Raw genomic sequence first — 13,782 nt, 5'->3', positions numbered from 1 at the left:
TTATAGAACCCAAGACTACCAGGCCAGAGATGGTCCCACCCACAAGGGGCCTTTCCCCCTTGATCACTAATTGAGAAAATGCCTTACAGCTGGATCTCGTGGAGGCATCTCCTCAACTGAAGCTCCTTTCTCTGTGATAACTCCAGCTGTGTCAGGTTGACACAAAACCAGCCAGGACAGATACCTTTCTTGTAGGATCCACTGGTACCTTCTCAGACCTCACAGTGTAATAGTTATGTATATATGTATGTGTATATGTGTATGTATATGTATATATGTATGTATTGTCCTCGTCTTCATAGAGTAAATGCCAACTGAGAGGAATGGGTATACTGGCACTGGCCAGAACCTGAGCTTGACCTTTTGTAGGTGTCTGAGTTTCCAGCTCTCAGTAAGGAGTGTTGAGAAATGGTTCTTTTGAGAATAGAAGTTGGATATCTTGAATCCAGGATTCTAATGGCTGACCATAGAAATTTGCACCCTAGAACTCTTGCGGACAGGTTGTAGTCAGTATTATATAAGAAAAATCTTTGAACTAAGTGTATTATGTATATACATGTCCTGGCTAGTTTTCTTGTCACCTTGACACAATAAGCTAGAGTCACTTGAGAAGGGGGAGTCTCAATTGAGAAAATGCTTCCATAAGATGGGCTGTAGTCAGGCTTGTAGGGCATTTTTAAAATTAGTGATTGATGAAGGAGGGCCCAGCCCATTGTGGTTGGGGTTACCCCTGGGCTGTTGGTCCTGGTTTCTATAAGCATGCCATGAGGAGCAAGCCAGTAAGCAGCACCCCTCTGTGGCCTCTGCACTAGCTCCTGCCTTCAAGTTCCTCCCTGCTGAAGTTCCTGTCCTGAGTTCCTTTGATGATGAACAGTGATGTGGAAGCGTAAGCCAAATAAACCCCTTCCTCCTCAACTTGCTTTTGGTCATGGTGTCTCAGCACAGCAATAGTAACCCTAACTAAGATAATAAGAACAGTAAGTAAATTTCATGTTTAATCTTGAGTGTCCTCCCTAACATAACTGTATGTTTTCAAATTTTCCAAAAGTGAAGGGTCTCCCTGGATACTCTGTATAATGTACAAAACAGGGAAGAAAGTCCAATACAGATGGACTGACTGCCTGAGCATATTGTACAACGGACTTTTGTGTTTGTGTCTTAAGGAGGAGTCAGTGTTGAAGGCTCTACATCAAGTAGCAGGTTACCTGCCTTGTGTCCAGAGCCCTAGGTTGAATGAATACAGTTTCAGGTTGAGTTTTGAATTCAGGTTGAATTTAAGAACTAATTTAGCCCTAGAGACGAAGGGAAGAAACTAAGACAGGAGGGTGGAACAAACCTCCCAAGATCCCCTCTGACTTGGGCTGCCATCTCTGTCTTCCGTGGCCAACTCTACCTTTTCCCGGGTTCAGTAGACCCATAATGGCAGAGTAATTGTTTGTGTAACATTTTATTCTGCTTTTTTTATGTTATGTACTTTATTTTATTTATAACTCAAGTCTCACATAGCTCAAGCTGTCCTTAAACTTGCCCTGTAGCCAACGGTGGCTTTGAACTTCTGATCTTCCTGCCTTTGCTTTCTGAGTGCTGGGGCTATGACATGCACACCCTTGTTCCAGTTACATGCTGCTGCTGTGTGCCCCGGGTTTGCTGCATGCCAGGCATACCAGCATTCTTCCTACTCATTCCCAGTTTATTTTATTTATGTGTTTTATTCAATTTGTTAATTTTTTTCTTTTACATAGAAAATATTGTGAATTTGGTGATAATTGGAGGGTTTCTAGGGTGGGAAAAGATAAAGGTATGCCCAGCTGAAGAGTCTGCTGTATAGAAACACAACTAGAACAAACTAGAATTTATTGTTACTTCTGCCAATTGTCTAAGGAATTTTTTATTTATTTAATTTTAAAATAGGCTTTATTATAAAAAGACATCATATACTGAAATTAAGCAGATCTAAAGTCTATACAGTTCAATGACCTATATATAGTTAGAAATCAGTTGTTATTTTATTTTTTAAAATGTTTGTTTATTCATATTACTTTTGATTAGCACAGTGGTATTGCACAGCCATCAGTGGTCCTTGGCCAGTTTAGGAAGGTGGAATCTGTCAGCCCCTGTGTGGTGTTTGAAAAGAGCGTTGTCTCTGCTGACTTGACGATCTCACTGGGATGTGGGGGAGGGTTCCCAGTGGGTTTGGAAACCTTCCTTGTAGGAATGGTTGGTACAAATGTTGGCAAAGCCCACATGGCTCTCAGGACAACCCCTGGCTTTGTCTACTCTAGGACAACCACTTCCGTCCAGTCTTCGGTCATTGCAGGACAGGTCATGATCAAAGCTGTGCCTCTTTATCTGTTCCCATGCTTGCCATCACCACTTCAGGAGAGGGACTTAGACCAGAAGGTAGAATGGAATCTTGGATCTGTGCTAAATGTGCTTCTGGTTCCAAACCATGAGCTGTATTTACTGTGACTCCTCCCCATCCGTACTCTGGAGTGTCTGTCTACCTGGCAGTGTTTATATGGCATCCCCTTTGTAAACTTGTGATCAGTTGGCTCAGCAGTATTTGTAATAAGGAGTCAAATACTTGTACCCAATCTGTGTTATTTTATAATCCAATTGGTATTTCTAATTGGAAGAGTGCAACAAAAGAGAGGTTCACAGCAAAAGTGAGAGAGCAATAAAGAATTTCCCATGATCCCACCTCCTACCCTCTGGGCCTAGTTCCCTTGTTCTCACAGCGTGACTCTCACATGCTCATGGGATGTGTATAAACTATAACTCCGTATAAACTTAAGGCACTCAGTTTGTTGACACCCACAGGGTAACTTGCTGGGATGTCAAGAGTACATGGACTGTGTAGGTCTCACTGGGAGCTAGCGGTATCTCTGCGATATTGAGCGTTCCTGCCACGAAGATAGAGTATCTGTCCAGTTATTTAGTTCTTTATTAATTTTGCCAGAGTTTTGTAGTTTTATATTTCTACTAAAGGCCCTCATTTTTGGAGTGGTATTAATAAAGGACATGACGGTTTTCAAATTTCATATTCTATTTGCTCCTTCCTCCCTTGGGAGACAGTGACTTTTTTTTTTTTAAGATTTGTTGATATATTTTATGTGTATGAGTACACCATTGCTTCCTTCAGACACACCAGAAGCTCCCATTACAGATGGTTGTGAGCCACCATGTGGTTGCTGGGAATTGAACTCAGGACCTCTGAAGAGCACTCAACCGCGGAGCCATCTCTCCAGCCTAGACAGCGACATTCTGTAGTAGCTTCCTTGCACTCCTGCAATTGCACACTCGTTTAGTGGTTTCCCTCCTGGTGTTCTGTGTAGCAGAGCAGAGCATTCATGGACAGAGCTGTACTGTTTCTTTGCTGTGTGTGTTCCTTTTGTTTTCCTTTCTTACCATAGTGCATGGGTGAGAACTTGCAACGTGATGCTCCAAGGCAAGGAAGGGCATCACTTCCCTGGTCCTCACCCTTGTGGGAAAGTTCCAGGTTTTCCTGTTAAGTATGCCAGTCTCAGAAAGTTTGTAAAGCTTAGTTTCGTTTTAAATCACAAATGGTTGCTAGCTGTATGTTGAAAGACAGAGCTCAACACAGAGACTGCCCAGTTGCATGTAATGGGAGCTGTGACAGTCTGACACAGCTGAGTTTTGAAGGTCTGTGTGTGCCTGGTGCCATTTGAGAACTACATGGTTATAACCTATTATAACCTAGAGCTATATAGGTTATAACCTATTATAGACTTAGAGCTTTCCTTAAACACCAGGTCTTTCTATGTAGAAAAGACTGTATATACAACTTATTGTAATAACTCAAAACTGCCGTGACCTCTAGACCGTGACTCTGAGTGTCTCGCCGTCCCTCACGACAGGCGTTTGTGTGCACTCCCATTAGCTCATCGTGCTGCAGGCATGTTATGCTGGCTTGTTAGAACCGTGCTTCCCAAGCTGGCCGGGGAGCAGCAGCAGCGTGCCAAGAACTTTGCAGCGCTAAATAAACAGGCACTGCCTTCCAGAAGCTTCATTTTGCTAAAACTCTGGTAGAAAAAATTTCAAGCAAACACAGCTGCATTGTGACATAGAATACAAAATGCCCAGGAGTTTCAAAGCAAAGTGAGAGCCCTCAGAGCCCCTTGCCTTCACACAAGGACACTTCTGTATTATTTACGTTTGGGGTAGGTATCATGGTATTCATGCTGAGAGCATTATTGAGGTTGAGGACATGGAAGGGAATCTGGTACCAAAGGCCCATGCGCTCTCCCTTCAGAGCTCTTGCTAATGGTTCGCTTAGGGCTTCTCTGGTCACTGAAGACTTGCTACACTGTTCTTCTGCCTCTTCCATGCTTTGATTGACAGTCACCCTGAGCAGCTTTTAGGCAAGAAACAATGGTTGCTACAATGATGGGTTCTTCTACCTGGGCTTCAAACTCCCATAGCTCTTTATTTTTCAAATATGTTTCCTTATTGGAGAAAAGTTTGCTGTATGCACATTCTCTCTCCACATCTACATGTAGGGGACACTGATCTTGCCCCATAGTGTGTATTGTTTATATACCCTATTGTCACACACAACAGCTACCATGTCTTTTTGTCATTAATTTTTCAAGTATCATTATAATGCTTGTTATGCATAACATATTGCAGAGATGCCATCGGACAGAAATAAGATGTGTAACAGGTAGAAGGAGGAATATAGGTGAAACAGATTAGATTTAAAAGAAACCCAGAGGAGGGTAAGGTTAGTTTTGGCTGCCCTGGACAGAGTGATCAGAATAGAGCTCCCGTGTGTTCTTCTGTTTCCTTGTCTGAGGATTCGGATTCCATGGCTCAAAGTGGTTTGCCTACATTTGTATCATTGCTATGTTAACACAGCATAAAATGCAGACAGGATTGACCTATGTTCCCTTTGGCATGAGTAGACTCTGGCTTTAGAATAACAGAATCTTACAGGTGCCCTGTGTTAGCGGGGTCTCCCTCTCAGGCCACATGTGTTCTCTTCCCATCCTGCGCACAGGCCGACCTGTGAGAGATCATACTACCAGGTGATGATGTTGCATCTGATGGTTTTAATTTCTATGAAAATGACGTGCCACCTTCTCTTCTGTTCAGGAAAGTATTTGCACGCGTTTGAAGGACCACGTGCAACAACTGGAGCGGAACCAGGAAGCAGTCAGATTAGAGAAGACGGAGCTCATTAATAGGCTGACGAGGAGTCTAGAGGACAGTCAGAAGCAGTGTGCCCACCTGCTGCAATCAGGTGCGTGTCTTGTCGGGTGTCCCCAGGGCTACTGTGAAACAGATGTGGCTGGATCCCTGAACTACAGCTGTACTTGTTATTGTCATGTGCGAGGGGGCGTGGGCTTGCATGTGCGTGTCATGGTTCACATGTAGACACTAGAGGACATCTTCCATAGCTGGTTCTCTCTTTTGCCCTGCATTCTGGAGCTGAGACTCAGGTTGTCTTGCATCCTTCCCAACCGACTTGTATTGCAAGTGCCTTTACCCACAGAGCCATCTCACCAGCCCAGATCCCTGAGGTATAGAAGAGCTAGAAGGCACAGGAAAGTCCACTAGTGGTCAGTTTCTTTTTAGAAAGGATTCGATGTGCAGTTCATATTAAAGGTGCAGTTCATTTCTGTTACGTAATCTGGAATACAGGCGTGTGTAATATTCCAAATAAACAGCAGCTGCAGTCCTCTGAGAAACTAGTGCTGTGGTGCCTGAAACTGCTTCCCACTGAGGAAGGGGAGTACTCGCCAGGTGGCGCTCTGCTTCCAAAGATGCAGAAATCCTGTCCTCAGCCACCTTTGCCTATGAGAGCTCATTGTGTTTGCCTGTTTTAGACCCAATATTTGATTAAGTATTTCCGTCTTTTTGTTTAACTTCAGATTGTTTATCCACTCACAGTGATCAGTGGACACTGAGTTACATTTTTGTCGCTATGAAGATTTGAGTGTGGCCTCTGTGGTATCTGAGACGAGCTTCCTATACTTTTTGTGGCCCTGGTACCTTTAATTATTTTTATAAAATGACATTAAAGGCACTAAAATGTCAAGTTGATACACAGGCTGTGGAATAGATAAAAGTCAACCTCCTTTCTGTTGACAAAATCAGTCAGTGCTTTTTTAATTAACTCGTATACATACAAGTCACATTTTGGCATATGAGGTAGTCAGAGAGTTGGAACGGGGTATGGGAGTGGTTTGATCAAGGTGAAAGCACTAAAGTTAACGGCTGTGTGTGCTCTGCTGAGGACCAGATTTGGACCCTGTTCCCTTTAGGCTCTCCTGGCCCTGCTTCCCCTTGCCATGACTTAGTGAGTCTTTCCTTGACTAGTAAAGACTCTGAACTGTGAATACTTCCCCAGCTGTTTCTGAGAGGCCTGTTTTCATTTAAAGAAACCCTCAAACCACCCTTTCAACTAGAGTCTCTACTAGTACATTTCAGATAGGAGTTTGCTGGGGATGGGGAGGTAGCTCAGAAGTAAAGGGCACTTCTGCTATTGCAGATGGCTAGAGTCCCGTTCGTAGTACCCATGGAGTGCACAACTGCCTGCAAATCCAGCCCCAGGGAACCTGACACCCCCTTCTGGCCTCTGTGGGTGGGTGTGTACACAGAAAAACTCTGTCTGTCTGTCTATCTGTCTGTCTGTCTGTCTCTCTCTCTCTCACACACACACACTAATACAAATCTTTCAGAGAATAGTAGTTTTATGTGTGAGTTGGGCCTGTTGGAAATAAAAGCAGTTTACAAGGCAGCAAAATTCAGTTTAATTGCAGGGCAGAAATGGTAGGGTGGGACTTTTTTGGCTCCTGTAACTGGAACCTTATGTCCCCACTAGATGACTCCTGGGCTGCTGTGTTCTGTAGATACAGCAGTGGTGATCAGGCTTACAGGGTCCAGGGCCTTGAACTCCTGTAGGACTGGATCTCAGACACACAGGTCTTTGATGGCTCCCATGGCTACCTATCCGTATGGCCCTAGAATCATAACAGTGAAGCAGACTCCACATCAAACTGTGGTGGCTCCCAGGCCTGTAGACATGCACCTCCTTTCAGTGACGTACCCTATGTCTCTCTCGCAGGCTCTGTGCAGGAGGTGGCTCAGCTACAGCTACAGTTGCAGCAAGCACAGAAGGCCCACGTCCTAAGTGAGGGCATGAATAAGGCTTTGCAAGTGAGTACTGTCTCTTAGGAGAGACTCAGGCAATGCTGTCTATCTACCTTTTTTGAACCTTCGGTTTCTCTGTGGTAAAAGTGGCTTAGACCATCTTCAGCCCAGCCAGGGAAGTTTTTCAGGATCTCGCTGACACCATTGTTAGTTAGACCTAGGTGTTCTAGCCCAGTTCTGATGAGCTGCAGAGCCAGGCCTCTGCCTCCTCCTGCCAATCTGTCCACTGTCCCTTCTGGCTCTGCAGGTGTATCCTGGAGACCAGAGTCTCTACAGGTATGTGGCATATTTAACTGGGCCCTGTTTCTCACAGATCCTCTGCCACTGTAATTTTCCTGAAAGGTAACGAAGGTGCTGGAGAGGAGTTGTAGTGTTTCTTCCACTGAAGGAGGTACTAGGCCTGTTGATCCTGCAGGCAGAGTATAGCACACTCCTCAGGCAGAGCAAAGCACATTCCTTCTAGATAGAGTATAGCACACTCCTCAGGCAGAGCTTAGCACACTCCTGCAGGCAGAGCTTAGCACACTCCTTTAGAGTATAGCATGCTCCTGCAGGCAGAGCATAGAATGCTTTTGGCAGGTAGAGCATAGCATGCTCTTGGCTGAGCTGTCTGTTTTGTCTTCTTCTATAGTGAGGTCGGAGAACATCAGAGGCATCTCAGCTAAGGGGTTTTGTAAATAAGAGAGCCACAGAGAGAACCGCCTGCCTTTGCTTCCTCGTTCATTTGAAAATATATTCATTTGAAAGTACAGCAGGAACTGACCTTTATGAACTTATTTAGAATGAATGTTAAGAATGTATTTCAAGAGGCTTTTCTGCATTCTTACTGCTCATCAAAATGAGGTTTGAAACGTAGAATGACTGATTTTGTATTTTAGGAAAACAGTGAAAGTTACTTTTGATATTTTGTTCTAGGAGGAATTAACAGAGCTTAAAGATGAGATTTCACTCTATGAATCTGCTGCAGAACTCGGAGTCCTTCCAGGTGACTCAGAAGGAGACCTGAGTATAGAGCTCACTGAATCATGTGTGGACTTGGGCATTAAAAAAGTCAATTGGAAACAATCCAAAGCTAACAGGTACTGTGTGACTAGTTTACTATAGATGAATTTATGTTAATAAAGCTGGTGATGGAGGTATAGGACACTGGTGGCACCATCCATAAGATAAAGACCCCAATTAAGGGGACAGTGTGTCTTAGACATTCTTAATGAAATATAAATGCCTGAAATCCAAATGAACAGAAATCTGAAGTATTAATACTGAGCTTGTAGCCCTCGTCATGCAGATAGGTGTCGGTTATAGAAAGCTAGGAAGGAGTTTATGTAACTAAAATATACAGGTTATGGGGTCAGGGAGGTGGCTTAGTGGGGAAGAGAGGTTGCTATGCAGGCATAAGGACCCGAGTTCAAATCCCCAGCACCTATGTTAAAAAGGTAGGCATGGGGGCTGGCGAGATGGCTCAGTGGTTAAGAGCGCCGACTGCTCTTCCAAAGGTCCAGAGTTCAAATCCCAGCAACCACATGGTGGCTCACAACCATCCATAACGAAATCTGATGCCCTATTCTGGAGTGTCTGAAGACAGCTACAGTGTACTTACATATAATAAATAAATAAACTTAAAAAAAAAAAGGTAGGCATGGCTGAGTGCACCTATACTCTCAGCATTGTGGGAAGCTGAGACAGGAGAATAGCTGAGGATTGCTGGCCACCAGCCTAGCTCCAGGTTCAGGAAGAGGCTTTGTTTCTGGGACTGAAGTGGAGTGTGCCAGAAGAGGGCACTTGATGCACAAGTGTGGGCACACACCTGTATCCATACACGTGTACACACCACACATATTACACACATACACATTCACACACACACTCATACACACACTATGTATGTGTTTGAACCATTGAGGTGAATGCCTGTTTTTAATGTTAACCTTATGGGTTAAAAGTAGTTATCTTGCACATGTGACTTTAGGAATCTTGCGTATGTGACTTTGGGAAGTCTGTGTTTTAACACTGCCATTACAGATTAGAGCAGTAAGGTGGGGTTTTGTTGGTTGGAATCTAAAGTCATGAGATGATCCTACAAGGGAAGCTGCTCTTACTTAGCTTAGTGAGGCTCCATTTGTCTGAGTGTCTGCCTCCTGGGGCTCCTGTTGCTACAGATAACAGCTATGTCTGGAAGAGAGCAAGGAAGAAGGTAGCGGAGCTAGATGGAGGATTTCTGGTGGGAGCGATCCTCAGGCTCTTATCTAGGGCTGTGTTGACCCAGGTTTCTTTTCATCCCATAATTACCTGGTTGACAAATGTAGGCCACTGTGCCTGAGATGAAGTGGAGACAGGGGACTCCTTCAGTGGATGACAGGGGACTCCTGTCAGCTCAGCCTTAGCTGAGAGTTGAGAGCTGAGAGAGAAGTGTGGAAGGCCAAACAGTATGAGTATTTTAACCCAGCCACATGATATTGAACAAAGGCTTTCACTATGATTGGTGAATGGAAAAAAAAAAAAAAGATTTTTCTATGCCTAGGTACTCACAGTTTACAGTCTATGTGACTATTTAAAAGCAGACTTGGTTGGGAATGCCTCCTTTTTTTGTCACTGCCAAATGACTTCTCAGAGCCTAGAGAAAGAACACAGGCTTCAATACAAACCATTTGTCATGGCTTTGCCTCTCAGTGCTAGGGACCTGCCCTTGCAGCAGTGTCGTAAGTTTTATAAAGCATTTTGGTCCTCAGTCTTGTGACAAATGTTAGCTTTACTGGAGCGTAGAGAGGTGAACCACTTGGCTCAGGTGTTACTGGTGCCACAAAACTCTCTAGGCCCAGCCTATTTTTCTGTTTGTTCACATTACATGACAGTCAAGCCTTTTTACTTCAAACTTCATTCTTCTTATATCGAAGATTAAAGACAGTTCATTTAAAAAAAAGTTTTTCTCCAGTCATTTTATTTTAGTTTGCACTGTGGGTGGCTTTAGAAGAGAGTGATGCATGTGTTCGTGTTGGTCTCTCTCAATAGACACACTCGTCTGTAGCCATTAAAGCACATCCTACGCCTTGTACTTTTGGGGGTTGGTTTGTTCCTTGAGGTAAGATATTGCTGTGTATCCCAGGTTGCCTTCAAATGCACACTCTTGTCCTGGACTGCCAATCGCTAGGATTATTGGACGCAGGCTGTGCCTGGCTACTCTATTCATTTCTCTTTATAAAGCATTCATAGCTACAGTGTAGCAATTCTGAAGTGTGTTCCTGTGCCTGCTAGACTGGAGGCTTCTTGTTACTTCAAGAACTGAGCTGCCCAGCTGGGAGCTGGGGCATCTCTGAGTCAGAGTGGGGAGTTGCTGAGAGCTCTGGACAAACCGTCTGACAAATGCAGCCTCCAGAGGACAAATGTAGCTTAAATCCTCACCCACCTGCCAGTGCTAATAGTTGATCATCTATTTTTGAGAAGCATTCTTATATCAAGTTTACAGGACATAGGAAAGAAGAAATTTGTGCTTTCTTTTTTTATTTTCCTTGAGTGACTGATTTGTTGAAGAAAAGGAAGCGAAATTTTCCAGTGTGAGTGAGTGTTTTCTTGACTTGAACTGCTTTCAAATCACTGACCCAGGTATCAGTGGCTCCCAGCTTTTACTACCAACCACCACGCCCTCAGGGTGCTGCCTAGTAAAATGGTTTAGCCTCACTGTTCTATTTTACATTAGTGGAACTGGAGTAGCTAAATCTGTACACAGCTTACAGACAGCTTCCTCTCTGTTATTATAGTTGGCTGCTAAGCTCAAATAATAAACATCTAACAAGTGGAATGCCTTTTTCCTTTGGTCTTCTCAGCAGGCTTCATAAGGGACTGTAGTTTATTTGGGTTTCAGGGAAAGGATCTCTGTAGGGTGCTGTGATCCTCGGGCAGAGTGGTCACCGCTCTGCCTTTCTCTCCTGTCAAGGAAGGGGAGAAATTATTGCACAAGCACTTTCTCTGCTCTCTGACTTGGCTTTCTCTAGGAGTACAGAGTGTGTTATTCCAGTGGCCTGTGTGCAGTGGAAGAGGAATGAATAGGGAGGGCTCGTTTGCTAGCTGAGTAAACACAGTTTACTCACACTGAGTGCTCACACTTCAGCACATCCCATAACAGAATACTTTGTTAGGTATTTTGTTTCTTACATAGCTATACCTGTTATAGTTATGATTTCTATTTCTGTAAAAATGGAAGTGATTTAAATAGGTGAGAATTTATATATGCAAACATATACATAGACTACATTTAAATATTTATTTATTTATATATATATGAAATATATCCATCCTAGGGAGTTCTAATTATATTGTTAAAAATAAATTTACCTAATGGTTTGTTCATCCTTTCTTCATACATGTACAATGTCCTAACACTTCATTTATTTATTGATTTATCTTAATTTTTAATGACAAAACCAAAAATATACCTAAAAGCGAAGCTTCTGGAAAAACCAGTTGCTCTTCCCTGTTTTGTATCGCTCCTCAGACTTGACCTTGCATTTCAGAGCTGGGTCTCTGAACACATCCTCACTGGCAACAGACAGTCTTGTTCAAGGGGCTATCCAGAGTACCTGTGGGCATGGGGTGGATGTAAACATTCACAAAGGGCTTGATCTTGGATGGCTTGCCCATGGCAGCTGTCAGTCAATTCCAGCCCCGAGGGCACGGCTATAAGGGCCGTCCAAGGTGTCATTGTCAATGTTCTTCATGATGGCTTTGTGCCCAGAGTAGCGTCCAGCCAGGACCAGCACCACTTTCCCGGGTTTCATGAACTTGCCCACTTCAACAGCAAGCAGCGAGCACCCAGCAGAAAGGAAAGACCTAACATTTCATTTAAAATCATCTAAAATCTTTCAATTCCAGGAGTAAAAACTTTAACCCAGATACCGTTATTTCTTTCTTAGATAGATTTTCTTCTTTGGAGAGATTATATTTTACACAGTTCTAGATGCTCAGCTATTGTGCTCCCTGATAACATTTTGTATTAATTCTTACAATTAATGAACCAGTAAATTTACATTATCACTCATGACTGAGGTTTCCCTGACTGTCTTTAGTTTTTACCCAATGTTTATGACTTTAAAGTACATATTAGCCACTAGGAAAGTGTTGTTTAGAAACATATGTGACTGTTTTCAGTGAAGAAGAAAAGAGAGGCTTTTATTAATTGCGAGTTTCCCACTTGCATGGAATGTATTGTGACCCTGTTTGTCTCCTGGACTCTTCCCTTTAGTGCTTCCTAGCTCTACTCCAACTTGATGTCCTGTGTTGTGTGTGTGTACACGAGTGTGTTTGTTTTAAATATTGAGTCCCATTTGTATTGGCAATCTATTTAAAGGTGTAGGGCTGTCCACTGAAGCATGGGCCTACCAGCATCCATGCCCTTAAAGAAAACTGACTCTTTCCCCAGCAGCCAGCAGCTCCTTAGCTGAGAGTGGGGACCTCAGAAGCACCCGGTATTCTCCCTGCTATAATGGTGACTCATTTGATCTTGAGCAAGTCTTTTCTTTTTTTCCTTTATAATATACTTGTCTTTTTTTTTTTTTTTGAGAATTTCATATATGCATACAATGTATTTTGACTGTATGTATCCTCACTCCTTCCCTATCTCTTTCCTGATCTACCCTCACTTCATATCCACCTAACTTTCCATCTTTTTTTCTTTTTTATTCTTCTCTTATATATTATGTCATGACTGTAGTTTACCCTCCCTCTCAGCCCCCCCCACCTCCCAGTCTTACTCTACCTCCCCTCTCTCCTAGGTACCCCTCTCCCCCTTCTCTCAGAAAAGACCAGGCCTCCCAGGGATGCCAGCCAAGCATGGTATAACAAGCCACAATAAGGCCAGGCACATACCATCACATCAAGACTGAACCAGGCAACTCAGTAACAGAAGGGTCCCACAGTCAGAGAGAGCTGTGGCTCCCACTGTTCGGAATCCCACAAGAGTACCAAACTACTTAGCCATAACATATATGCAGAGGATCTAGGTCAGACTCCTGCAGGCTCCCTGATCGCTGCGAGGCCCTTTGGGTCCTGGTCAGTTGATTCTGTGAGCCATGTTCTTGCAGTGTTTCTGACCCTTCTAGTTCCTCCAATCCTTCCTCCCACTCCGCAGAACCCCCCAAATTCTGCCTAATGTTTGGCTATGGGACTGCATCTGCTCACATCAGTTGCTAGATGGAGTCTCTCTGGACTCTGATGATAATGCTAGGCTCCACTCCTACGACACTCTGCAGAAGAGCACCTGGGTAGCATGCACAGGCCACTAGGTTCAGTTCTTACTACTGCAGAGAAAGGCGGGGGACAAGGAGAGAGGAGAAGGCGAGTTTAGAGAAGCTTGGTTTTGTTTCAGTTTTCTGGAGGTTGCCGGAGTCCACCCAGGCTTTTGGGTCGGTCAGCTGAAAGCGAGAAGAGCAGTTGCTGGTTAGGAGAGCTGATGTTGCTATTTTTTCTTCCTAATATCTGTATCACCTTGCTCAATATTAGTATGACACATACCAAAAATCACAAGTGTGAGCTGTGTCAGGCAGAAAGACCAAGGGGGAGCATGCCACCAAGGGGGAGTATGCCACCAAGGGGGAGTATGCCACCAAGGGGGAG

The 13,782-nt window shown here is 43.8% G+C and overlaps 1 protein-coding gene across 6 annotated transcripts in view; it reads left to right on the top strand.

The window, feature by feature from the left end:
- The window catches only part of Cep152 (centrosomal protein 152), a 60,167-nt gene that overhangs the window by 13,586 nt on the left and 32,799 nt on the right, over positions 1–13,782 (top strand). For all 6 annotated transcript variants that reach the window (XM_029474501.1, XM_029474499.1, XM_029474498.1 and 3 more), the window contains 3 exons: positions 5,116–5,263; positions 7,091–7,182; positions 8,092–8,255. In XM_029474501.1, the coding sequence (XP_029330361.1) occupies positions 5,116–5,263; positions 7,091–7,182; positions 8,092–8,255 (404 nt within the window). The remainder of the gene's footprint in view (positions 1–5,115; positions 5,264–7,090; positions 7,183–8,091; positions 8,256–13,782) is intronic.

Source organism: Mus caroli, chromosome 2, assembly GCF_900094665.2.
Source record: "Mus caroli chromosome 2, CAROLI_EIJ_v1.1, whole genome shotgun sequence".
NCBI classification, from domain to species: Eukaryota; Metazoa; Chordata; class Mammalia; order Rodentia; family Muridae; genus Mus; species Mus caroli.
This window is presented reverse-complemented; position numbering and strand designations above follow the sequence as displayed.